This window comes from Sus scrofa, chromosome 1, assembly GCF_054392235.1.
Source record: "Sus scrofa isolate SSC_HxYL_T2T_F1_AM1 chromosome 1, Sscrofa_HxYL_maternal_Yorkshire_Landrace_v2.0, whole genome shotgun sequence".
Lineage (NCBI taxonomy): Eukaryota > Metazoa > Chordata > Mammalia > Artiodactyla > Suidae > Sus > Sus scrofa.
Genome location: NC_139383.1, coordinates 156,420,528 through 156,445,652, shown reverse-complemented (window position 1 = coordinate 156,445,652; position 25,125 = coordinate 156,420,528). Strand labels below are relative to the sequence as shown.

Below are 25,125 nucleotides of genomic sequence, written 5' to 3'. Positions count from 1 at the left end.
GCCAGAGGGGAATGAGTGCACCTTTGACGACCAGTCTGTGATGGTGGCCTGGCTCTCCCCACATAGTTTGTGTCCTGTTGTGCTGCTGGCCTTTCTGTTCTTCTTGGTCTGAGCCTGACTTAAGGGCAGGGAGGCTGGTGCTGGACAGAGCAGGCCGGTAGAGGGGCACCAGCTGGTCCTGAGGGTCCTCCAGGGCACAGTGGGTGCAACACGCGTGTCTGAACACAGGCAGGGCCCAGGTGAGATCTCAGAGAGGGCAGCCCTCTGACTCTCCCAGTGATTCTGAGATCATCTCCCTGAATCAGGCCATACTGCTGCGGTCAGGGCCAAGGGGTGGCAGAGGCTGAGAGGTATCACTGCTCTTCACTCCTGCCCTGCCTGTGACCACGGACCCCAGGCTTCCAGCTCAGAGCCCCACATGACGTCTCTACAGAAATGGCAGGTGTGGCCACAGTCCCCACCAGGATGCTTCTACTTAAAGCCAATGAACACTGTTCTCGGAAGGTCACACTAGGGTGTCATGGTCATTCTACTTAGGAGGAAAGGCAGGGAAATGTGTTCCATGGGTTTGGCACGTTCAGAGTCTTAGGATTCCACCGTAAGAAGAAGAAACCAGAAAGCAGCCAAGAGAGTGGACAGCTGCCTAGGGGACCCTGGACCAGGAAAGGTGCGTGGAGAGGGAGCAGTGAGAAGGAGAGGGAGGGCAGGCATGCGGGAAGACCTCCTTTCATTCCTAAGCCAAAGGATCCCAGCAGCTCAGGCAGAGCTACTCGCAAGGCCTGATGAAGCAAACTGGCAGTAAGCATCAGGGGCCCTCAGTGGCCCTGACTCAAGTGACCCCGGCAGGCCGGCTGGGCTCACAGTTGGGAGATAAGGCCGATAGGCTTAAATCAGGCATCTGCCTCCAATGAAGGAACATTTGGCTCTCTGTCTATCTGTCTTGGCCCTTATGTCCTTGGGAACAATTGAATATGCAGTTGAGCAAGTGGTTTGGGACAGAAGGTTGGCTGAATATTCCAGAAAAAGTCTGAAACTGCTAAATGTAAAGATGATTTTCCCTTAGAAACAGAAGTGTGATTCTTCCCCTCTGCTGGAGTTTGCGGAGACCTTTCTTCCCTCAAAGGACAGGAACAATGTCGTGCTGTGTGTTACGGCTGCTCCCCTCAACCCGTGCCGTCTAGACTCGGTGCACTAGCACTTAAAAAACAAAATAAAATAAAAATAAAAACAACCCTTCGCCACCTAGGCACCACTCTCCCATCTTAAAACTATTTCTGGCAGGAGAAGAATGCTTCATTCAGGAGCTGCCCCAACGGGAGGCCAGTGGGAGGGAAGGGCTGCATTCTGGACACAGCCACCCAGCAGACGGCAGCCTTGAGGGCAGGACCCGGCCTGGGAGCCCAGCACGTCACCTTCCCTGGAGCTCGAGTATCTGCCTGCCAGGCTTTTCCCAACCAAACGACCAAGCAAGAGAAGCAAAAGGCTTCCTTTATCTCTGAAAACCTTCCGCTTTCTTCTGAATCTGACAGTCTAAGGCTCCCCAGAGAAAATGATGCATTCAAATGTCATGACTGAGACTTGCCTGCTGGTCAGCCAGCTCCTCAGGCCTTGGAAGGACTACCTGGTAGCCTTCACAATCAGCAGCAGGAGAGAAATGCAATTTCTCAAAAGAGCCTTCTGTGGCTAGGCAGCCAACAAATATTTTCCGAATCCCTACCATATGCAAAGCGTCGGCAAGAAACACTTCTCTCAACATTTCATAGCAAAAGGCATGTTGTAAGAGACAGATGCCTTTAAGGAAGGGGCAACCTCAAAGAGAGTGAGCTATATGTACTGATAAAGCAAGCATCACTTTTTTTTTTTTTTTTTAAGAATCACTTTTCATCACCTCATCATTTCTTTTTTCAAACCCACATTTTCCAAAGGTAATAAATAGTTAGAAGAACATTCCATTCTTCATCCGATTTTTTTTGTCTTTTCTAGGGCCGCTCCCGCGGCATATGGAGGTTCCCAGGCTAGGGGTCTAATCAGAGCTGTTGCTGCTGGCCTACGCCAGACCCACAGCTACGTGGGGTCTGAGCCACGTCTGCGGCCCACGTCACAGCCCATGGCAATGCTGGATCTTTAATCCACCGAGCAAGGCCAGGGATCGAACCCGCAACCTCATGGTTCCTAGTCGGACTCGATAACCACTGAGCCACAACGGGAATTCCTTCATCTGATTTTAAGGCCTAGAGAAACACCATTCTAAAAAGAGTAAAAAGGAGAGTGGCAACAGCAGAATTCAGGCAAATAATCTAATTACCTCTCCTAATGGAACAGTGCTTTTGCTAGTTTATTTAGTTTACAGCTGATTTTTTAAAAACAAAAATTTTAATGAACAAATGCAACAGATTTAGAATAACGTTTTAAAAAGGACAATGCTAGGAGTGCTCCAACCATGGGAGAAAGATGAAGCCAGAACCCTCTAGCACACTGCACAGGGCTAGTTAAAATCCTTTAAAGTGCTTAGACCTTAAAGTTATGCAAGTCCAGATTAAAGTGACACAGCCCTGCCGTGGACCTTGGACACCAAGCCCTCCTGCACCAAAGAAGCAGATGCCACTGCCACCCTGGTCACTGAGGGCCCTCATGGCAGGTGGAGGTGACTGAGAGTGTATTATGGATGAGAATTTCCATTTCTAGGCTGGGGGTTCAGGCTGAGGGATGGACGCCCAGTACAGAGCCATCTATAGAAGAGGAAACTACAATGGCAGTAAAAGGCTTCAAAATTGATCATGGATTAGGAGGTGATTCCTCTTCTGGCTTTACAATCCAGAAGAAAAAATGTGGAACATACATATACACATTGCAAGAGTGCAAATATACACACACGCATTCACACACACACACACACACACGCCTGTCCCCAAGGATGTGCACAGGAATGTGTGTATGAACACCTATCCACCCCCCAAAACACCTTACAGCAGAGTCAAAATGGACATGCCCCAACGGCCAAGCTCACCTGGGCCTCTTGTCTGTGACGGCGACACAGGTGTGCTGGGAGGGCACTGCTGTCCACTTCTTGGCCTCCATGACGAGGGCTTCTGCATCCACCAAGCCAAATCCATAGAGGTGGCTGACTGAAGAGACAGAGCCTTCAGATCCAGCTCCCCACTCCTGCCACGATTCAGGGACAGACCATCTGTGTCCCTTCAGGGCTGCAAGGGCCCCTGGCCAGGTCCTGGGAGCCCCAGGCTGCAGAACATGCCCTTCTGAGGATGGCTCCAAAGTCCCAGCTGCTTCTCTCACTCTCTCTGAACTGAACTCTTTCAGGTCAAGAGTGAGGGCCAGAAAACACACCCCATTTTGATGCAAAGCAGAAGAAGTGTCGAGAAGGCCTAGTACTTTCTTTTTGTAAGATGAGGATGAATTTCTTTGTATTAAAGGGACTTCTTGCCATTTGCACTCCCCAAATCTTGAACCAGACAAGGAAAACAAAACCTGAGGAGTCCCTATTGTGGTTCAGTGGCAATGAGCCCGACTAGTATCCATGAGGATGCAGGTTTGATCCTTGGCCTCACTCAGTGGGTTAAGGATCTGGTGTTGCTGTGAGCTACTGTGTAGACCACAAGACGCAGCTCAGATCCTACGTTGCTGTGAGTGTGGTATAGGCTGGCAGCTGAAGCGCCAGGTCACCCCCTAGCCTGGGAACTTCCATATGCCATGGGTGCAGCCCTAATAAGACAAAACAAAAAACAAAAAAAACAAAAACCAAAAAAAAACCAAAAACAAAAAAAAAACCAAAAACAAAACAAAGCACCTGAGACCCTTTGGTTTGTGAAACTACAACGTGCAATAAACACAATAAAACAAGGCTCTGTTCATGAACTCTTTTGCCATTTGCTTTCCCTGCTGAATTTCCAGAGATCTCAGGGAAAATAGCATTGCATACACAGGCTGGCCCCAGTCAGTGTTTAACTTGGCCAATGAAGGAGAATTTCAAAGTTAAATTTAAGAGGCAAGGTCGAGAACTAGATACAATCTCTTTTCCTATTTAATTAGGCCGAAATTGAAATGTAGGTCAGCTCTTGTTACAGCACGCCACTGCCACCAACATTCCTGCAACAAAGATGTATCAGGCCTAATCAATGGCCTCCTTATTAAAAGGAATGTACCCTGGACTCAGGGTAACAATGCTTGACCTACATTTTATAGACAGTAGTATCAAGCTTGGTGTTGAAATAGCTGGACCTGAGTTAAAGAAAAGAGAAAAAAAAAAAAAATCCCGTAACATTCCATGGCTGAGTGTACATCTTTTTCAAGTATCTCTGATAAGAAGCAAGATAAAGCCGGTGGCACAGCCCTATAATTACCTGCTAAAGAGGCTCAAAATACCTGGGTTATAAGCCCTGACCGTGGGTTATTCCATGGTACCTGGGTCTGTCTTAGGCTGTGTTGGGGAAGAGCCCTTTTAAAACACAAGGGCTTGCTGACAGAAGTTTAATAGTTAGATAGTAACTTACATAACTATCTCAATGTCTTCATTGGATAGATGAGGAAACCAAAGGCCAGTTTCAAAATCATAGAGCTACCCAGGGCTAAGAATGCAAGTTGCCCTTAGGTGGCACATAAACAAACATCATTTATCTTAATAATTATGGATTCATTTTAAAGTGCATTAGAAGAAAATAGAACTATACCTCAAACCCATGATTAACTGGATGTAACAGAGTTTCCTTTTAAAACATATTTCTTTACGTAAAAAAAAAAGTAGGCAAGCCAATTTAAAGAGAGCTATAATCAATACTGGTACAGGTAGTCCCTGGATGGGAAAGTCACGAAGTTTAGGGAACTCAGAACTGTAGTGACCTTAGGATACTTATCTTAAACTGCTGGATATATACTTTTCATTCCTGTGCCATACAATTAATGTTATTTGGGGATTCTTTTTGAGAAATTCCTGTCCCCAGAGGTCAATCAGAGGGCCTGCCAGGATGGGGGCGTGGACCCGCCCAGCCCCAGAGTCTTGGCCGCACCTTTATGACCAGCACCATTCACCTTCCAGTCGTTTGCTTTGAGGTGGGCCGGCCTGGACGTCTTCACCAGCAGGTGCTGGACATCCCTCCAGGTCAGCTGGCTGCTGCAATGACACAAAACAGATAGCTGTAGCTCACAGCAATCAGAAATGCTGGCAGCCAGGCCCATCAGAGGTGGGGTGTCAGCAGCCGGCCTCACTCCTGGACTGGAGGAAGCCCCACAGGCTCCACTCCTTGGCAATGGTTTACTTCACAACCTCTTTGTAAGGAATGGTTTCCAGTGATTAAATCCCAAGATAAGACAATACAATGGGTGACCTAAAACCCCAGCAGTAAAGCACAGCCTTGCCACCCAGCTCCACCTGCGTTCTCTAGGAAACTCATGGATCAGTAAGTGTTGAGAGAATCTGGGTTACTCCTCCCATGATGAGCAAATGCCCCATGTGCCAGAGCCCACACGGCCATCACCTGCCAGGCCCTAGAATTTGAGATTTTAGTAATTCTACATTTATAATATATTCATTTGGGGGCAGAGTAGATGTATTTCATTAAGGGGACACTTACCCACTATTAAAAATGCATAGATCAAATGTCTAAGATACATTTTCCTGCCTTTCTAACACTTCTGAAAACAAGGAAACCTTTTACAGTGAAGCTCTCAAAAACAGCCCACAGCATTAGGACCTGGTCACAGACATGCACGTACGCTCCTTGAGCGGGGCCTGCACCACCTCCTCTCGCACAGCACCTCCCCAACCCGCAGTCGTCACAATTATCTTTGTGTGTGTGTGTTTACAAATGCACAGAAAGAGTCTTTATCTGAACTGTTTTTAAGTGTACATTTCAGAGACATGAAGTGTATTATTCACCCATCTCTGCACTGTCTATCTTAACCAACTGAACCTCTGTGCTCACTAAACACTGACCCCCCCCACCCCTCCTCCCAGCTCTGGCACCCCCACCTTATGTGTCTCTATGAATGTGATGACTCTAGGCACCATTCAAGTGGAATCACGCAGTGTGAGTCCTTCTGGGACTGGCTTAGTTCATTCAGCGTGATGAGCTCCCTGTCCATCTGTGTTCTTATGTGTGTCGGAATCTCCTTCCTTTTCCAGGCTGAACGACACTCCGCTCTCTGTACAGACTGCATTCATCTATCCATGGACACCAGGGCTGCTTCCACCTTTTGGCTATTGAGAGTAATACTGCTGTAAACATGTGTGAAACATCTCTCCTCTCTGCTTTCAACCCTTTTGGGTGTATACCCACAACTGGGACTGCTGGATCATGTGGTGATTCTTTGTTGAACTGAGGAGCCATCACACCATTTCTCACAGCAGGTGCCCTATTTTACTTTCTCAACAAATACCCTGTCTTTGCCTATTTCCTATTAGAAGCTCACCCTGGCCTGAGTCTTGGGGAACATGTGTACTCCTCCCTTGGGGCTCCCACTCTCCAGGTTCCAGCTCTGGCCTCCCCTGGTTTCTCTACCATGTGCTTGGTCCCCTCTGCCATGGCTGGTCCCCAGTCAGTCTCTAGGCTCCTGGCTGCCTCATCCCAGCTATTTCTATCAGTCCAGTTTCTAGAACTTTCCCTGGTATAAGCTGACCTACCATCCTCCTCCTATTGACAGCCCCTCCTGAGGACCACAACCAAACTCATTTTAGAGGAGGATTCTGAGGTCCCAAGTGGCCCAAGGCTTTGTCCTCTGGGGGAGAGGCACAGGCATGGGCTTTGGAGTCCAGACAGCAGATGCATCTGCAGCCCTTTCCCCTACATGGCTGGACTGTCACCGCTCATGTCCATGGGGCCCACCAAGGATGGAGAAAGCCAGCACCCCTGGGGGCCCAGCAGAGGTGACGGGAAGCATGAGCTTCAGAGCTGATGACAGAAAGGGAGGATGTTAGAAATCATTCTACTAGGAGGCAATCCATTTCATTTTTGATGGTAGTAATGAAGTCACAAATATACCTGTAGGGAGACACGTCTAAGAAATGGTGTTTAAAATGTTTTTGAATGAAAAAGGGATGGGGAAGATCAAGACTGCCCCCAACTGTGGCCGGCTATCAGAATGTCCTCACGCATGAGGCAGCCTCCTCATCCTTCTGATACACTGTCTGCAGGCCTCCTGCACCCCTGAGAGCTTCTCTCCTGGGATGGACTTGCTTTGCCCTGCCTCCTTCCACAGTGGAAGATCTGCTCGCAGGAGCAGCGGGTGCATGGTCCAGACCTTTGAGCTCCCCCAGCCTCCAAACCTCCTCAGATCAGGCAGGGCCCCGGGTCACACCCGGTTCCTTCTTCAACCAATCCTATGTGTTTAAAGGCTCTAACTTGACACCGTTTCTAACAAAGTTTGCTTCACTTGCCACCTGTAAAATTCTGGGCTCGGGGGGTGTTGCTGAAATGATGAGGGAGGTGGAGAATGCAGAGTTTAAACCTGAGGCCAGGTTTAATGTGACGATCCAGCATGAAATGGGATTATTTTCTATTCCAAAATTCCTTGCCTATTTCCAATAAGGAGTGAAAGAAAATGAATTGCTACGTATGGGAATGTAACTTTTTACACAAGTAACGATTTTGCGTTTTTAAAATGAGCCTCAGAGCACAGAAGCTAATATTTTGGCTTGAAAGTCTGAAATATTTAGCTGTTTCTTTGTTAAATAGGTAGCACTTGAGTTTTACACTCTTTCTCTTGATGAGAATCAACGAGCAAACATACATAACTAGAAGGATTTCAGCAACTCAAGTACGACTTTTGAATCATTTAGAATCTCATCTATAGCAAATGACTACTTCAAAGAGCTGGGTTGTTCTAAGCCAATTTTGGTATTTAAACTAAAATCTGTTTTTTGACATCAAGACTGAAAAACTCAAAAACAAAACAAAAACAGAAAAAACTCTCTTTTCTGACCCTTCCACACACTAACAAGTCTAGCGTTTTTACTCAGCTTGCAACAGATCCCCACTGTATTGTCAACTTATGAACTACAGTTGATCAAGGTTAGCTGTCAGCCTACAGTGCGATTTGGGTGTGCAGTGCGGAAGCAGAGGAGGGCTTGGGGCTCGGGCCCAGCAGCTCCTTGTGCTCCTACAAAGGGCAGGAGACTGTGAGCTCTACAAAGGAAGAGAAGGGAAGGAGCCACTTCATGACCACTAAGGATGTGGACCTTAAAAAGGAAGAAATGCTGACACCCGCTACGACAGGGATGAATCTTGAGGACATGATGCTCAGTGAGATCAGCCAGACACACGCGGGCTAATAGTGTGTGATTCCACTCATTGGAAGTCCCTAGAGGAGTCAAATTTGTACAGATGGAAACTAAAACCAGGAGCCGAGGGAGGGAGATGGAGAGTGTTATGGGCTGAAAATGGGTCCCTTGCCCAAATTTCCACATTGAGCCCTGACCCCTAAGACCTTACTTAGAACGTGACTGTATGGGGAGAGAGAGAGAGAGGGTCTTTAAAGAGGTGGATAAAGTGAAATGGGGACGTGATGGTGAGCCCTGCTTCACTGCAACTGGTGTCACATACAGGGATCTAAATGCACACACAGAGACAGCCACATGAGGGCACAGGGGGAAGATGCCATTTACACATCAAGGAGGGAGGTCTCAGGAGAAACCAGCCCCTCCAGCTGCTTGATCTCAGATATCTAGCCTCGAGACTGGATCATCTACTCTGCTGCCAAAGCCCTGTCTGTGGTCTTTAGCTACAGGGGCCCTGGCAGACAATCAAGGAGCTGTTTGATGGGTGCAGGGCCTCAGTCTGGACAGGTGATAACATTCTGTGGATGGCTGGTGGCGACAGTTACCCAACAGTGCATGTGCTTAGTGAACTACACACTAAAAATGGTTTAAATGGTAAATTTTATACTACCTGTATCTTACAATAAAAACTTTTTTAAAAAAAGGAAAAGAAGGGAAGGCAGGTGGGAACTTACTTTGCTTCCAAAGCCAAGGCAATGATGCCAGCCACCATCGGGGCTGAGACTGAGGTCCCGGTGTGGCCATCGGTGCAACGCTGGCGCAGATCTGTGGTGACCTGGTTGGGGGGCAGCAAGAAGCTGGATCAGAGGCAACTCAGGACGCAGCCCCTGGGCAGGTGTGACCTTGGTGACTGAAGAGGCACTATGCAGACACACCTCTGCAAGGGAGGTTTCCTCTGTGTCTGGCATCTGGCACTCCCTGCAGGCACAGGCTGATCATGGGGTGGAAACAGGAGGTCAGAGCCACTCACCCTCACTCTTAGCCACCCTGAGACTCGACAGAGAGATGGAATGAAACAGAGGGGCCTCAGTGGCAAGAACCCCCTGCCTGGGCGCACATCAACAGCCCCCAAGTCAACCCTGGACTTCAGAGCAGGAGGAATTGCACTCAAGTGCCAGGTGGCCCAAAGAGCATTTCTACCATGTGCCAGAGGTCATAGGTCAGTCAGAAAAGGTCAAAGACCACTCTCTACCAGGAGTTCCCCTTGGGTAGTTGACAGCATGTCAAAGTACCCAGCTCTGGCTATAAGAGAAGCCATACTTGGAGTGTCCTTGGTGGAGGGGGGACACTGATTCTGGACCTCAAATGGCTCAGCCTGTCTGCACCTTCTCTTTGAGCTGAAAAGGAGAAGTATCTACCGGGTTGGATGGGATTCCAGCCCTAGTGTGACTCTCATACATTTTGCAGCTGGAATTAAGGCTGCTAACTGGCTGACCTTAAAACAGGGATTTATCCTGGATTATCTGGTGGGCCCAATGTAATCATAGGGCCCTGGAAAGTCTGTCAGAGAGATGAGCACCCGACCCTCATTCTGGCTTTGAAGAGAGCACAGGAGACACAAGCCAAGGAACATGGGTGGCCGGCAGAAGCTGGGAGCAGCCCTTGGCAGCCAGCCCTCAGGGAAACGGGAGCTCAGTCCTATAACCACAAGGAACTACACACTGCCAACAACCTGGATGAGCAATGAACAGCTTCTCCCCGAGGGCCTCTGGAAAGGAACACAGCCCAGTCAACACCTGGACTTCAGCCTCCTGAGACTCAGACCATAGCCCTCCTGGAGGCTACCGTACTTCTGACGTACAGAACTGTGAACATCTGTGCTGTTTCAAGCTGCTAAGCTGGGGATAATTTGTTATGGTGGTAACAGCAAACTAATACACGGGCCAACTGCAAGGCTCCATGAGCCCAGCTGTAAAACCCTTGGGAAAGAATCCCTGCCTGGTGACAATCCAGATCCTCCTTCAAACAGAGCATCTTCCTTCATCACAGTTCTGCTGGGCCAGCAATTGCCACTGAAAGGCATCCAGCCCGTGCCACACACACACACACACACACACACACACACACACACGAAGATTCGACAGGAATGCTGGCAGAGACCGGCCTCCTCCCCAGGAGGACTTGTTCAGCAGGACTGAGGCACCTTGACGTCGGGGAAGGAAGCTGAGGGCAAAGGAGCAGGGATGAGGATGCAACCTCTCTGACCCCAGGATCTTTATCTGCAAGTGAGCTTAACCACACCTCCATCATGGGGCTTCTATGAAAGTCATAGCTGGCACCTGGCACATACCTGTACTCAGTCAATGGTGGCGCTGAAGGAAACTGAGGGTATGGGCAGGTGAGGCCCATGGCTGGTGAGCCAGCCTCAGAGAAAGGGCCTCCCTGCTGGGAGGGGATGGCTGAACCAAGGAGGCAGCCCTCTCCTGAGACCCGATATTGTGTTTGGTACTTGGTTCAGTGAGTGAATGAACAAGGGACAGGTGCCTGCTTTTGGTGCCACTTATTTCATCATGAGCCCTGTCTCAGCACAGGACATTCCCTCACTACGGTGAATGCTGGTCGACACTGGCTGGACAAGAGGGATGGAAGAGGCTGAGGGGCTGAGCTTCAGTTTCCATCCGACGCCTGCCAGAACTTGGCAGACACAAGCTGCTCACCATCCAGAGTAACGGGGGCTCATCCCCTTGCAGGTCTCTAAGGGGACTCAGCAAACACCTGGTTCTGGTTGAGCTGAACAACAAACTAACCCGCCACCCATACTATCAGGGAAGTGGTCCAGGAAGCAGATGCGACTGAATAGGATTTTTCTCTTTCATCTATCTCCCAACGCCCTTCTTCCCATATGTGAGGGCTCAGCGAAGAGAATTTCTTTCTTCTTCTTCTTTTTTTTTTTTTTTGTCTTTTTTTGCCATTTCTTGGGCCACTCCTGCAGCATATGGAGGTTTCCAGGCTAGGGGTCCAAGCGGAGCTATAGCTGCCAGCCTATGCCACAGCCACAGCAATGCAGGATCCGAGCCGCGTCTGCGACCTACACCACAGCTCACGGCAACGCCGGATCCTTAACCCACCAAGCAAGGCCAGGGGTGGAACCCACAACCTCATGGTTCCTAGTCGGATTTGTTAACCACTGAGCTATGACGGGAACTCCGAGAATTTCTTAAAAAAAGAAAAATAATTTACGGCATTTCGTAGTGAAGGTGTGTGCCTCCCCCACAGTGTGATTCATTAAGCAAATAAAACTGTAGGCCCTGCTCCCAGGATGGGAAACTCCATCTGCCCAGCATGGAGCCTGGCACACGGCATCTTCCTGCCCACCTCCGGCCCCAGGCCTCTGTCAGGTTCTGCTCAACAAGACTCCAGCAAGTCCATGTCCAAACGAGCTAGATTCCTAAATGAACAGGACACCATTCAGAACCTTGGCCCCGTCCAGGGGTACGTACTCCAGAAGCAAAGGAAAATAAAAAATGAATAACTCTGCTAACCAGCCTGGGCCACTACCAGGCTGGCAGTAGAATGACTGAGGCTGAACTTTCAGCTGGTGCAGAGCAGAACTGAGAGCAGGGGACCGGCATGCTCCCACAGAAAAACGTAAAGCTACGTCTGCAAAGAACGCCTCTAGATGTGGCCAAGCAGCAAGAGAAACAAAAAGGTGCTAGTGGGTTTTCAAGTGAAACCACATCTGGCCAGCTCCATGGTCTCCTGTTTCACACATCTAAAAACCAATTCAGCAACTCTGCATTTGAATGCCGCCTTGACTTCAACTTGAAATCCTCCCCTCTTGCCTTTTTAAATTTTTTTTAGGGCTGCACCAGCGGCCTATGGAAGTTCCCAGGCCAGGGGTCGAATCGGAGTTGCAGCTGCTGGCCTACACCATAGCTCGTGGCAACGCCAGATCCTTAACACACTGAGCGAGGCCAGGGATTGAACCTGCATCCTCATGGATACGAGTCAGGTTTATTACCACTGAACCACAGCAGGATCTCTGTCTTGCTTTTTCTAAAGTAGGAAAGCACCTCGGGAAGGAAGGAACACAAACTTCACCCATATCCCAAAGTAAAAATTACTTTTTAAAAGATAAAGCAGGAGTTTCCGTCATGGCTCAGTGGTTAGCAAACCTGACTAGCATCCATGAGGACCCAGGTGTGATCCCTGACCTTGCTCAGTGGTTTAAGGATCCAGTGCTGCCATGAGCTGTGGTATAGGTCACAGACGTGGCTCAGATCCCGAGTTGCTGTGGCTGTGGTGTAGGCTGGCGGTGACAGCTCCAATTGGACCCCCTAGCCTGGGAACCACCATATGCCACGGGTGTAGCCCTAAAAAGACCAAAAAAAAAAAAGATAAATTATACTATGTTCATTGAAGTGAGATAAGACTTTGATGACTTAAGACTCAACCTAAAGTGTTCAGAAAAGTGTTACCCAGAAGGACACCTGGGTTTCTGAGCTGTTTCAGTATAGAACTAGGACTTTCTGTCACTATGCTTTACACGTTGAAACTAAACTGGCCACTTGGATGCCAAGTGATTGTGACCACAGAATTTAGAAAGCTAAATGGAGACGCCATGCTGAGAAGGCACCCATTCTTAAAGGGTATTTTTAGATCCCTAAAGCCAGAGAGGGTTTTAATTGGTATTTTGTGCCAAAATTAGAAAGGCAGGGTCCGAGGAAGGTTGCCAAGGGCATGGGGTTTGCCTCAAGGCCAGACCCAGCTAACTCCCCGATGGGAGGCTGGGCCCTGGGCCTGGTCCAAATTGCTCTGACCAAGTCACCCTCCTGTGAGCAGGATAAGAAGTGCACCCCCAGGGCTTCAGTGCCTGCCCTGCATAGGACTCACGATTTTCCGCTCGTAGAAGGCCCCACTGCTGTAGGTGGTGGCTAGTGTGGACGCGCACTCTTCCAGGTACCACGGCTTATAGCCATTCTCGGTTGTGCTGCTTACGGAGATGGTGTAGATGCTGTTGGTGTAGCCGTCGCAGGAGCAGTGGTCTCCCTCTCTGCCACCGTTCCCCGATGCCCAGACGAAAATGGAGCCCAGGCCCTGCCGGCCCTGCTGGGGAAGAGGACAGGCGTCAGCCTGGCACTGACCCTTGTGGTGGGTGGTCTCAGCCCAGCCTGACCCCTCCTCCTGAAGAGGGTCTGAGAAGGATGTGTTGAGGCCAGACTGAAGCCACGGAGCATGTGGTCTGCCTGTGGGCTCTGCTTTTACTTTTAATAGCGTGTCTGTGGTGACAGCCTTAAAACCACAGAATCACAGGACCAGGCTGAGGAGCTGGCCCAGAAAACCCTCTCTCTTCTTCACAGGAAAATCAAGGCCCTCACACAAGCTGCTCTACTCCAGAGTTAGGCCTATAACTTCCCTCTAATGACCCATGATCAAAAAGACCAAGCAGTGCCACAATTATTCCTGAGATGAAAGTTGATGGCTAAATTTATAACATTAATTTTTCTGGATTGAAAGAGCTGTTCCTGGGAGGAAGAGGGTGAAAGTTCCTGAAAACCCAGCTGAAGATCCACCATTCCTGGAGAGTGAGCTACCTGAAAAGAGGGGCAGGGCCTGTGACCGAGGAAACAACAGTCATGGCCCAGAATGACTGTGGCCATCCTAGGAGAGTACCCCAGGGTCTCCACTGAAGAGTCAGCACTGAAGCAGTCAGATTGCCAATCTGGCTTCACTTGTATACAGGTTTTCATGTTCCAGCAAGTTTCTGAAAGATCAGGGCAGGCTCCTGCAGCCATTCCACTCCATGCACACAGGGTCCATGATTTCAGACCCAACCAAGTGCTCATCCCAGCCATAAACACCAGCTAAAGAAGATCACCGGTTTCAGACCCATTTGGTTTGAAAGCCTGGACCTGCTGGTAGGGTACAGCCAGCCCCAGAGAATAGTGTCAATACCTATTCCCATGTGAAGCTGGACCCACAGGGCTGGTGGCTCCCACATCCTTGCCAAGGATCTTCTTCCAAATATGTGGGAGGAAAGTGACACTTAGGCCCAACAACTGGCCAGTTTAAAGCAAACTTTCAATAAAATCCTGCAATCCCTGTAAAGTCCAACTGAAGCCCTGCTTCTGACTGGATGAATGACAAGCCCTTGGAATTGAGGTCTATCCTGGGCTGAGGGCACCAGCTTGCTCCAGAAGCCCTACGACACCCCACTCCGTGGGCCAAGGGGACCACAGGTCCCACACAGTGTGCCAATTCATCTTCACTCCAACACCCTTGCCAGTTCCAACCTGAGGTTCTCAAGAGAGCCCAGTTCCACTGCTCAAAGCTGCTGCATCCACTCATTTGCCCGCATCTCCAAGGCGGACCTGTCTGAATGGTCACCAGCTCAATAGAAGGGTTATCACACTTAGCAAAAAGGTCAACCCTCTGGAAGAAAGACACAAAGGTACATTTGTATGTCTGTGTATATCACTACCTGCAGGAAAAGATTAATCAGAAGCTAGTTCACAGCAACAAAAATCCACATGGAAGGGTGTTCAACCCATCAGAGCCTCTCTCTATTCAGAGAAGCATCGCTAAGTCACCTTTACCTTCAACTTCCCACCTCACCCGAAATATTTATAAGAGACTATCGTTTTGCAAAGTGGGACAAGCAACCTTCCCACTCTAGCAGCACAGAGACCAGCCTCAAACAGCCCTCCTCGCTCCTATGAGGAGAATCACTAGGGGTCTTGCTACATTGCAGACTTGGACTCAGCTGGCCCCGGTGAGCCTGAGGATCAGCGTTTCTAACAAGCTCCCAGGTGATGCCAGAACTGCTGCTTGGGACCCCACTTTGGCTAATAAGGGCCTCAATGCCAAAGACTTGCATCTCTTCACCTTGCATTTTGCAGGAACTACTAGACCAATGAGTTCTCACAGGCGTCCAGATATCCAAAGCCCCCTCTTTCCCTCCTGGAAAAAGTTTCCCGGAAACAGTGTAAGAATGAGAGGAAATACCCAGATCCGAGGTATAAGGACATGTCTTCTCTGTCTCTGAGGACTGCGTTTCACTCTCCAGGTCTTTGGCTCATCTGGGAGCCACAGGACAGAGGCTCAACCCCAGCTGTGAACTTGCACTCCTGTTCAGGGAAGTCACATACTCAACCCCAACAGAACACATTTTAGCATTTTGCCTGGGAAGCAGAAAGCTCATCCATGGACTCAGAGGGCTAGCAAACGCCCAGCATCTGGACAAGGCCAGTACTTTCAGTCACAATGACAATGAACCTTCCTTTCTAGGTGCCAAGCCACCAGAGGACCAACATCAAACACATCTTTATGCCAAACTATGGTGTTTGATGTTTCCTATCACCAAACCACATCAGCTACTGAAGCTGAAGTCAGATTTTACAGAAAAAGATTCTAGGTGACAAATGGGGCATTGAGGAGGAAAAACAGATGGGAGAATGAAGTTCGATTTGAGATCATCAAATTTCTAGGAAGATTTTCAGTGACAACTTCAGACAGCTGCAATTTAAGGTCCCCTATCTGACATATTTTATTCAGAATGACATTAAAAAAAAAAAGAAAGAAAGAAAGAACCTCAGTATTTCAAGAAATAGTGACAAGAATGATGGGTAACCACATGGTCCCCTCCCTCTTCACCTTCTTTACTCCCTTGGGGGCTGGATGAAGCTGGTGCTGCTCAGCATGCAGGAGCCAGAGCCCCTCCCTCTGCAGCTCCAGACTCTCCAAAGCCTGCAGGGGCTTCACCAACACCAGCTGAAGTGACACTGAGAACCCAAAAACCATGTGAAAACAATTCTCACCTCTCCTTGAAATAGGGCCCCTGTCCTAAGACCTCAAAATCTTTAGAGATCATCTCGTAGAAATGACAGAGCTTCAGGACTCATACCATTCAAAGCAGTATCTTTCCAGGCACAAAGTGCAATCTCTAACTTACAGCTCAAATTAAGCTTAATTTTTAGGAGGTTTCACTTGCTATCAAGAGTGAGATCCAGGGAGTTTGCTGATGGCCTAGTGGGTTGAGGGCCCTGTGTTCTCACCACTGTGACTCTGGTTGCTGTCATGTGGCATAGGTTTGATCCCTGGCCCAGGAACTTCCACACATTGCCTGTGTGGCATAAAAAGAAAAAAAAAAAAACACCGGCCCCCCAACAAGAGAGAACCTGAAATAAACGTTGCAATTCTCATTAAAAAAAAAAAAAAAAAAAAAGGAGTTCCCGTCCTGGCTCAGTGGTTAACGAACCCAACTAGCATACATGAGGACACAGGTTTGATCCCTGGCCTTGCTCAGTGGGTTAAGGATCTGACATTGCCTTGAGCTATGGTGTAGGTCACAGACGTGGATCAGATTCCGCATTGCTGTCTGTGGCTGTGGCAAAGGCTGGCAGCTATAGCTCCGATTGGGCCCCTGACCTGGGAACCTCCACATGCCTGGGTGCGGCCCTAAAAAAAAAAAAAAAAGAAAAAAAGAGTGCGATCCAAGTGACCTAGTGGGCTGGGAAAGCTGAGTATTGGGATGAGGTTTTATATTTGGCCACGTCCAAACCTTCCAGCACCTCTGGGCCAGCACCTGGCACAGCTCAGGTGCCCAGCCACCTGACCAAAGCAGCCATTGGGTTTTCTAGGAGTTGTGAGGACAAAGGGAACTGGCTGGTGTCCCAAGAACGTGCACAAGGCCAAAACTCAGACCTGTGGTGTGTCTACACTGCTCCCCATTTCCTTATCTCTCATTGGATGTCGGGGATGAGTATGGAGCTCTGAAGGACATAAGAATGGACACTCTGATTTGGGTCACTTGCTTCTATGCAACCTCTGAGCAGCTGGGAGGAGGAGGCCAAGGCCAGGCTAACCTGACCTGGAGGTGTAGGACCACGGGGTCTGAGGGTGGAACTTGGGAGGTGAGAGGAAATGGCGGGGAGGCCCTGGTGGCTGGGGTGGAGGCACTCTAAAAGATAAATACTCCACCCCCATAACAGAAAATTAATAGAAAGTAACCAAACTCAATACATCCAGAAAAGCAATCAAATCGTATTATTCAGAAAAAGAAAATTATTGATTGCTCCTCTGCGGGGCGGCACGATGAGAGATGGGCAGAGGGAGACAAGGACTCCTTTCAATATAATCCTTTCAATTATAATCCAAATAATATGATTTGATTGCTTTTCTGGATGTGTTGAGTTTGGTATTGGTATTATCCGATTTATTAAATAACCACATGTTAATCATGGTACAGCATTTACGATAAGAACTTTTTAAAATGTTTAAAAACATAAATAATAAAACAGGCTTGACCCGGCCCCACTGTCCTGTCACCCATAGGGACGTCAAAGGCATAAATGCTGCCTTGGGGATGCCTGGGCTTTCTGCCTGAACCCTGCCAGCATTGCCAGGCCACCCAGGGCCACCCGGATGCCGACCACAGTTCCGTATGTGCTCCAAGAAGCTGTCCTCGCCCAGAAATCTGCCATTGCCACCCTGCTGGGCCACCTCCAAGCCCTCCTCCCGCTCCTGGCCTTTCTGACTCAGGACCCAGAATGGATGGCCACAGAGTGACTGGGGCTGGGCCTCCTGGGAGGAGCCTGCCAGCCTCCTTTGCTCCCCTCAGCCAATGGCCACCTGCACTCAAATGTTTGCTCTGCTTAGTCCCTGATGGGGTTCCACCCAAGCATTCTAAACACACTGGGCGTGTGCTGGCAGGAGGCAACACGACCAAGGCTCTCTGCTCCGGGATGCTGGGTTAGTGCACACCCCATAATGGATGAAGAGAGCTCCACGGCTGGGTGTGCTTGTGGGCAGGTGGGCTGAGACCCAGACATCCCTTCCACCTGCTCAGGCCAATAACAGGCCAGGTGGGCGTCTAGGACCACCCCCCACCCATTTGCACATACCCCTTGGCCAGAGGCAGTCAGGCTCCAAGGCAGAGTTCAGGGGCTGGTCAGTGACCAGGGGGCACAGCTACTTTGTACTCGGGTGATATCTTTCTGCTCTGATTGGCAAACAGTCCCTCCCCTGAGCCCCTAAACGACTTCTTCCTCACTCTGTCCCTGGCACAGTAGGGCCATCCCAGTCCTATTTTGAGGCTCTTCCCTCTATCACTCTGATTTTGTGTGTTGCTCAAATTTATTTGTTACCTATGTGATAAGATTTATCCTTACCTATATGACATGTTGGTTATTTTTAAGACATACTAGAAAACAGCATGAATATGATCCCATATTTGTTTTTTAAAAAGGTGAGTGAACTCTGGAGTTCCCGTCATGGCGCAGTGGTTAATGAATCCGACTAGGAACCATGAGGTTTCGGGTTCGATCCCTGGCCTTGCTCAGTGGGTTAAGGATCTGGTGTTGCCGTGAGCTGTGGTGTAGGTCACAGATGTGGATCGGATCCTGCGTTGCTGTGGCTGTGGCGTAGGCTGGTGGCTACAGCTCTGATTCGACCCCTAGCCTGGGAACCTCCATATGCCGCAGGAGTGGCGGAGTGGCCCTGGAAAAGGCAAAAAGGCAAAAAGCCAAAAAGAGGAAAAAAAAAAAGGTGCGTGAACTCAGTTCTTTCTACATGCATAGAATACTTAAGAGTGGAAGATGGAGTTTGTAGGATTGAGAGTAGTTTACTTCTTTTCGGCTTCTGTATTTTTTTCTTTCTTTTTTAACTGGAATATGTTTGACTTACAATGTTGTGTTAGTTTCAGGTGTACAGCACAGTGATTCAGTTATACATGTACATATATATACATTCTTTTTCAGATTCTTTTCCCTTACAGGTTATCACAAAATACTGAGCATAATTCCCCATGCTGTACAGTAGCATGTATCTATTTCTTATCTATTTTATATATAGTAGCATATACCTATCTGTTAGTCGAAAACTCCTACTTTATCCCTCCCTTCCTTTCCCCTTTGGGAAACCATAAGTTTGTTTTCTATGTCTGTGAGTCTATTTCTGTTTTATAAATAAGTTCGTTTGTTCTTCTGATTTTTTTTTTTTTTTTTAGGACCACATCCTCGGTACATGGAAGTTCCCAGGCTAGGGGTGGAATCAGAGCTGCAGCTGCCAGCCTACACCACAGCCACAGCAATGCAGGATCTGAGCCAGATCCGTGACCTACACCATAACTCACGGCAACACTGGATCTTTAACCCACTGAGCGAGGCCAGGGATCCAACCTGCATCCTCATGGATGTGAGTCAGATTCCTTTCTGCTGAGCCATGATGGGAACTCTTCTGATTTTTAATTGTTAAAAAATTTTCACTATTCCCCACCCCGAGAGTTCCCCTGCAGCTCTGGGTTACTCACACCTTTTTAATGCCATACTCGAAGGCCTGTTTAGCCAGGCGGCCAGGCCCGTCCACTGTCTTGCCGTCGTCGTCTGGCCCCCAGCTGGCGCTGTAAATGTCGATGTAGTTGGGTCTGATGCCCAGCGACTTGGCCTCCACCACATCAGTCACGTCGCCGTCCAGCATGCGGATGCCTGAAAGCACGGGCCTTTGAGAGCCACGCAGATGGTGATCCCACACAGATGTCTGGGGCTCTGGGCAAAGCACCTTGGCCCCACGCTTAGGTGGGACACCAAGCTAACTGAAAACTCCTGCTCTGAAAGCCTGGGAATTGCACTCACAAATAATGTCAGAGAGATTCACAGCAAAAAAAAAAAAAACCAACAACAAAAAAAACCAAACCACAACAGTACGATTAAGTCTGGGCACCATTAGAAGTTCAACAACAATGCTGAGAGCCAGGTGGAAGTGCTGTTCACATGGGCACTGACTGAGAATGGAGCTGCGGTCACTGGAAGAACCATCTGTTTAGAGCTGCAAGGCCGTAAGTGAACAGCAGAGATAAACTCCGACACTGTCTGCTTTGGCTGCCGGCTCTTCATTTCCCTTCCTCTCTTCACTACCTGCTCCAGACTGAATATTTATGCCCCACCCCGAGCCCAACTCACAGGCCAAAGTCCTAATCCCCAAGGTGATGGTATTTGGAGATGGGATTTTTAGGAGGTACTTAGGTTTAGATGAGGTCAAGAGGGTGGAGCCTGGGGACAGGATTAGCGCCCTGAGAAGAGACGGCAGCTGAGAACTTGTTCCTGTGTCTCCACTGGGGGCAACACAGAAGGTGGTGGCTGCTAGTCTTGGAGTGGACCCTCCCAGGGGACCCGATGAGCCTGCCCCTTGACTGTGGATCCAGCGCTATGAGAAATAATGCGTGCTATTTGAGCTTCCTGCTCTGTAGCATTTTGTTATGGCTGCTCGAGAGAGACAGAACCTCAGGAACCCGGGACAGGACGGCACGAGGATGCCACCATCTTTCAGGCATGGAGACTGTGCCACAGGACACATGGGGGAGACACCCCGTCACCCGCTCCTGAGGAGTGGCTTGTGGAGGAGGCCCCTCGCCCATGGGAGGAGACAGGGCAGGCCACAGGGGATGTCCCTGTCTTGACCATCGCTTGCAATCGGTTAGTGACTGTGGGAACTACCTTATCTCACTAAGCTTCTGTTTGCTATAAATTGTAATGATGAAAGTGATTGTATCCATAGAGGTGCCTTACACACTAAAAAACATGATTCATGTAAAGTGTACGGCACGCGGTAAGCAATCAACATGTATGTTAGCAGCTCTGACCTGAGCCTGTTTTCCCATCTGTAAAAATGGAAAGAGAAAAACCTACTTCTGGGGGTTGTTAACAATATCTACTTTTTACCTTCATTTTTAAAACGTACATTATTTGGCATGTATTAAGGATGGCATGGCACATACATGTCAGTTATAAAGGCTAATAAAATAACAGATACCCAGGAAGTTCCCCCCAGTGAAATATGAACTTGATCCACTGGGGCCTCTACCTATACCCCTCACGGAGGAAACTGCTCAGAATCTGGGATTGGTCATCCCATTGCCTTTACAAACTAGTGTTTTAATACAATTGTATACATGCTATTTTAAAATAATATACTGCTTAGTTTTGCTTGTACTAGCAATTAATCTTGGTTGGTAACATGTGTTATAAATATCTTCTCCCAGACATTTCTTTGTCTTCTCACTTTGTTATGGTGTCTTTCGATAAATAGAGGTTTTTCATTTCAATAGGATAAGAAACAATTTCCCTCTGAAGAGGGCCAAATGCTTTCTGGGTTTTTGGCCTCTGATGTAGGGCAGAGCCATCACTGTCGCCTCAGCTCATTGTACTTTATCCTTTCTGATTTCTGGGTGGACGAGAGGAGTCGGCAGGGCCCAAAGTTCCACCCTTCCCGGTCACTGGTCTGTGAGCCCAGGGCCTCTGTCTCCATGGCTGTGTCAGAGACACTGGGCCCAGGTGCTCTTGGAGCCACAAACCCAAGGAAGGGCGGTAACAGGTAACACGTACCAGACACTGGCTGTGTTGCATCAAAGGTGTGGCCCCGGGCAAGATAGAGAGCAGGTCACAGAGCGGGGAGAGAGAGCAAGAGTCAGAGTCCTGGGATGGAATCTGGGCTGCGTGTGACCTGGGCCAGGGTCTCACATCCTCTGGGCCTTTGTTTTCCACAATACTTACCTTCCAGGGTAGCTGAGAGAATGAAATATACATTGAGCCCTGGTGCCCTGTGCTTTTTGAGAAATGACCGCTGCTTTCTTTATGCCCTTATATCTGACAATGGGCTTTCCAGGGCAAGAGACCCCACCAATCACACGGGCAACCAACACCAATTCTGATATCCTAGTGGTAACATTGAACCTGCTATTCTAGGGTTTCTCCACACAAGTTATAGATGTCGGAATGCCTATTTTTGAATAAGAACAAGGTGCCAGAAGAATCTAAAAATATGTAAAAACATAAAGACCAGAATGATTTCCCAACTCCTTTCAAGATGCTTCTCACCTTGGAGGAAGGGTGACTGATGCGTGAGAAAGAAGGCATAATGTATTTGGATTTTCATGAAGCATGTATTTTCTCCAACACTGACAAGTTGCCAACAAGGAAGAGGTAAATATTTTCAGTGGAAACCTGCTGTTCCAATATTAGCTTTAAATGTGAATGGCTCTCTGGAAAGTCCAAATTGAAGAAAACAGTAATCATTTCTCTAATGAAAGCTAAAGACCCATTTCCCATAAATTGTCAGGTATAAAAATAATGTGGACAGATCATCTGAATGGCGAACCAATGCCTGGCTGTCCCCGTGCTCACAACCTGAGCTGTGGGCTGGGTTCAGGGATCCCGGGGATAGGGTAAGCATACCTGACCAGTCCACTCTGAGCACCCATCTGAGGGTGTAAGGAGGAGGAGGTGGGGCTTTGCAAGGTCTGGCGGGTTTGCTTTGGGTGAACCCCTCAGAGTGCTGTCAGGGCTCAGGTCCCCAGCAGAGCCTGGCACCCAGGGAAGAATCTCACATTGGCCTCGTGTGAAATAGCAGGTGCTTTCCATAAACTAGCCTACAGCCAAAAGGGTTCAGAGCCCCCAGAGACCTTGAGGAAGGGAATGATTTTACAAGTCTCTCTCTCTCTTTTTTTTTTTTTTTTTTTGATTTTACAAGTCTCTAGATGAGGTTAAAAAAACAACCACACTTTTATCATACTGACCCGTCCTTCTGCCCCTCCCCTGCTTCTAATTTATGCTACGACTTTGCAAACCACAGACCTTCCAATGCAAGGCCGACCTCTGGACGTGCAGTTGATCATGGAGAGCAGCCAGAGACATGACGTCTCTCCAGAAAACTTTCTGAAGATGTTCCATGTTAAAAAGGCAACGGGGAGATCAGAGTGCTGTATAGGGAGACAGAGCCTTTAAAGAGGTAATTAAGCTGAAGTGAGGTCATAGGGGTGGGCCCTCATCCAGTACAACTGGTCTCCTTTTAAGACGAGGAAATTCCGACACAGACAACACACAGACTAAGGATGACTGTTTGAAGACAGGGAGAAGCAGCTGTCTGTTGGCCCAGCAGAGGGGCCTCGGAAAAAACCATCTGCCAATGCCTTGATCTTGGCCTTACAGCCTCTAGAACGAAGAAGGTATATACATTTTTGTTAGTAAACCAAAGAAGAAAGAAAAAAAAAAAAGGCCAGAGGAAGGACACACACACACACACACACACACACACACACACACAGCCCCCAACAACACAAGAAGTCAGCTCCCAGCCAGTTGTTACTGACTGGTGGAAGACAGAGGAGCAGGACAGCTGGGCTCACTTTGTTTATTGAGAAGTAATGTATTTTGCCTTCAGCAAATGAACAGCAATGCAAGAGCAATGAACAGCGGCAAGTAAAATTAGATTGTAGCTTCCTGAGTGTGACAAATAGGCCTCCCCAACAAATTTTGTTCATTAATCTTGAGTTGATTTTAGTAAATCCACAGAGAATTGGGTTTTGGTTGTTAGGTTTTTTCTCCCACTACCTCCAGTACATTCTGTTCTACCAATCGCCATTCTGGGCCAAGGGAAGTTTCAACAGTTGTTTAGAAATGCTACAAACCTAAAAGGTTTCTGTTAACTTTCATTATGGCCTAAGACAAACAGGGCTCTCACATCTCTAAACATGCCCAGACATGACAGCCTCCTTCTAGAACCCAGGGGGTGGGTGGGGGTGGGGTGGGACGGAGTCTGCCAAGTTGTGGGGCACATATGCATTCACCATTGTCACATGAAGTGCTTGGAGACCAGTGGCTGACAACCAAGCCAAGCCCCCCTTGGCCTCCTGCTCTGTTCCTGATCTGCTTCCGCACTGGAAATGCAGCATTAGCCAGCAGTGCACCAGGAAACTCATGGGCATGTCCTGCCGTGGAGCCCTGAGCCAATGACACAGGGCCCCTCCTAGGGAGGTCTTACAGTAATCGTGTGTTTTACTTTCTGTATTCGGATGCTTTGACATCTTGGGGCCTTGGTGACCCTGGAGGGACTGACATGACCGCCCTGAGGGCTGTCAGTTCCTAGAGATGGTATAGACCTCCCCCAGGAGCAGGTCTTTTCTGTGCACACCAACCAATCCAGAGTCCACACCTCCAACCACCCTCTTCATGGGGTTCCCAGACTCTGGGCCATTCTCCACCTGCCCTAATCAGCTTAGGTCTAAGTATCAGACAACTAGAGATGGCCCCAAAACCCCAAAGCCCTGAGAAGATACAAACTAGCCAATCCTAAACTTGCCTCACCCAATCTTTCCTATAGAAACCATAATAATGGCTGCAACCCACGGGTTCCCTTCCTCCCTCTGCCTCCTGACCAACCCTGGTGCTTCCCCATCTGTCCCACATGCAAGGCAAAATCCCTCCTCTTGGGAACTATGAGTAACAAACTCGGTACAACGGAATTCTGGCTGTGGGGCAAGAGGATCAGCAGTGTCTTGGGAGTACTGGGATGCGGGTTCAATCTCCGGCCTGGCATAGTGGGTTAAGGATCTGCATTGCCATAGCTCTGGCTTAGGTTGCCACTGTAACTCAGATCTGATCCCTGGTCTGGGAACACCATATGCTGTGGGGGTGCCAAAAAAGGAAAAAACCAAAACAAACAACCAACCGAAAAAACAAACTCAGTGCACTGGCCATTGCCTCCTGATCTGTTGGCCCTATCATACCTAAATAACAATGAAACCTTCTGCTGATTTTTAAGAGAACAGTAAAAAGTGGAAGAACCTCAGCAATTCTCTAGAGATCTGAAACCTAGACTGACTTTCACATTTCCTCCAACAGAGACCAGGCGCCAGAGAACAACAGTGAATTGTCCAGGGCACACAGCAATTCAGTGAGAGCTGGCAGCCTGGGACACAGGACATAACAGCATGCTCTGGGGCCAGATGGGACACCCATATATCTACCCTGCAAATGGGGACAGCAAGGAGCCCTAGAGGAAGTGGAGAGGGTGTGGCCACCAAGAGACAGTGATGGGGCGTGACCATGCTTGTCCTGCTCCTCCTT

At 48.7% G+C, this 25,125-nt stretch overlaps 1 protein-coding gene across 5 annotated transcripts in view; it reads right to left on the bottom strand.

The window, feature by feature from the left end:
- The window catches only part of PCSK6 (proprotein convertase subtilisin/kexin type 6), a 188,512-nt gene that overhangs the window by 70,537 nt on the left and 92,850 nt on the right, over positions 1 to 25,125 (bottom strand). For 3 of the 5 annotated variants that reach the window (XR_014840546.1, XM_021098939.2, XM_021098951.2), the window contains exons 7-11: positions 19,538 to 19,710; positions 13,121 to 13,333; positions 8,962 to 9,062; positions 5,022 to 5,125; positions 3,008 to 3,125 (exon numbers count right to left, since the gene is read on the bottom strand). Coding sequence is in view for 4 of the 5 variants with exons in the window: in XM_021098939.2 (XP_020954598.1) it covers positions 3,008 to 3,125; positions 5,022 to 5,125; positions 8,962 to 9,062; positions 13,121 to 13,333; positions 19,538 to 19,710 (709 nt within the window). In the remaining variant the exon portion in view is untranslated. Of the gene's footprint in view, positions 1 to 3,007; positions 3,126 to 5,021; positions 5,126 to 8,961; positions 9,063 to 13,120; positions 13,337 to 19,537; positions 19,711 to 25,125 lie in introns of all 5 variants that reach the window. The other 2 variants (XM_021098934.2, XM_021098945.2) reach the window with 1 other exon arrangement.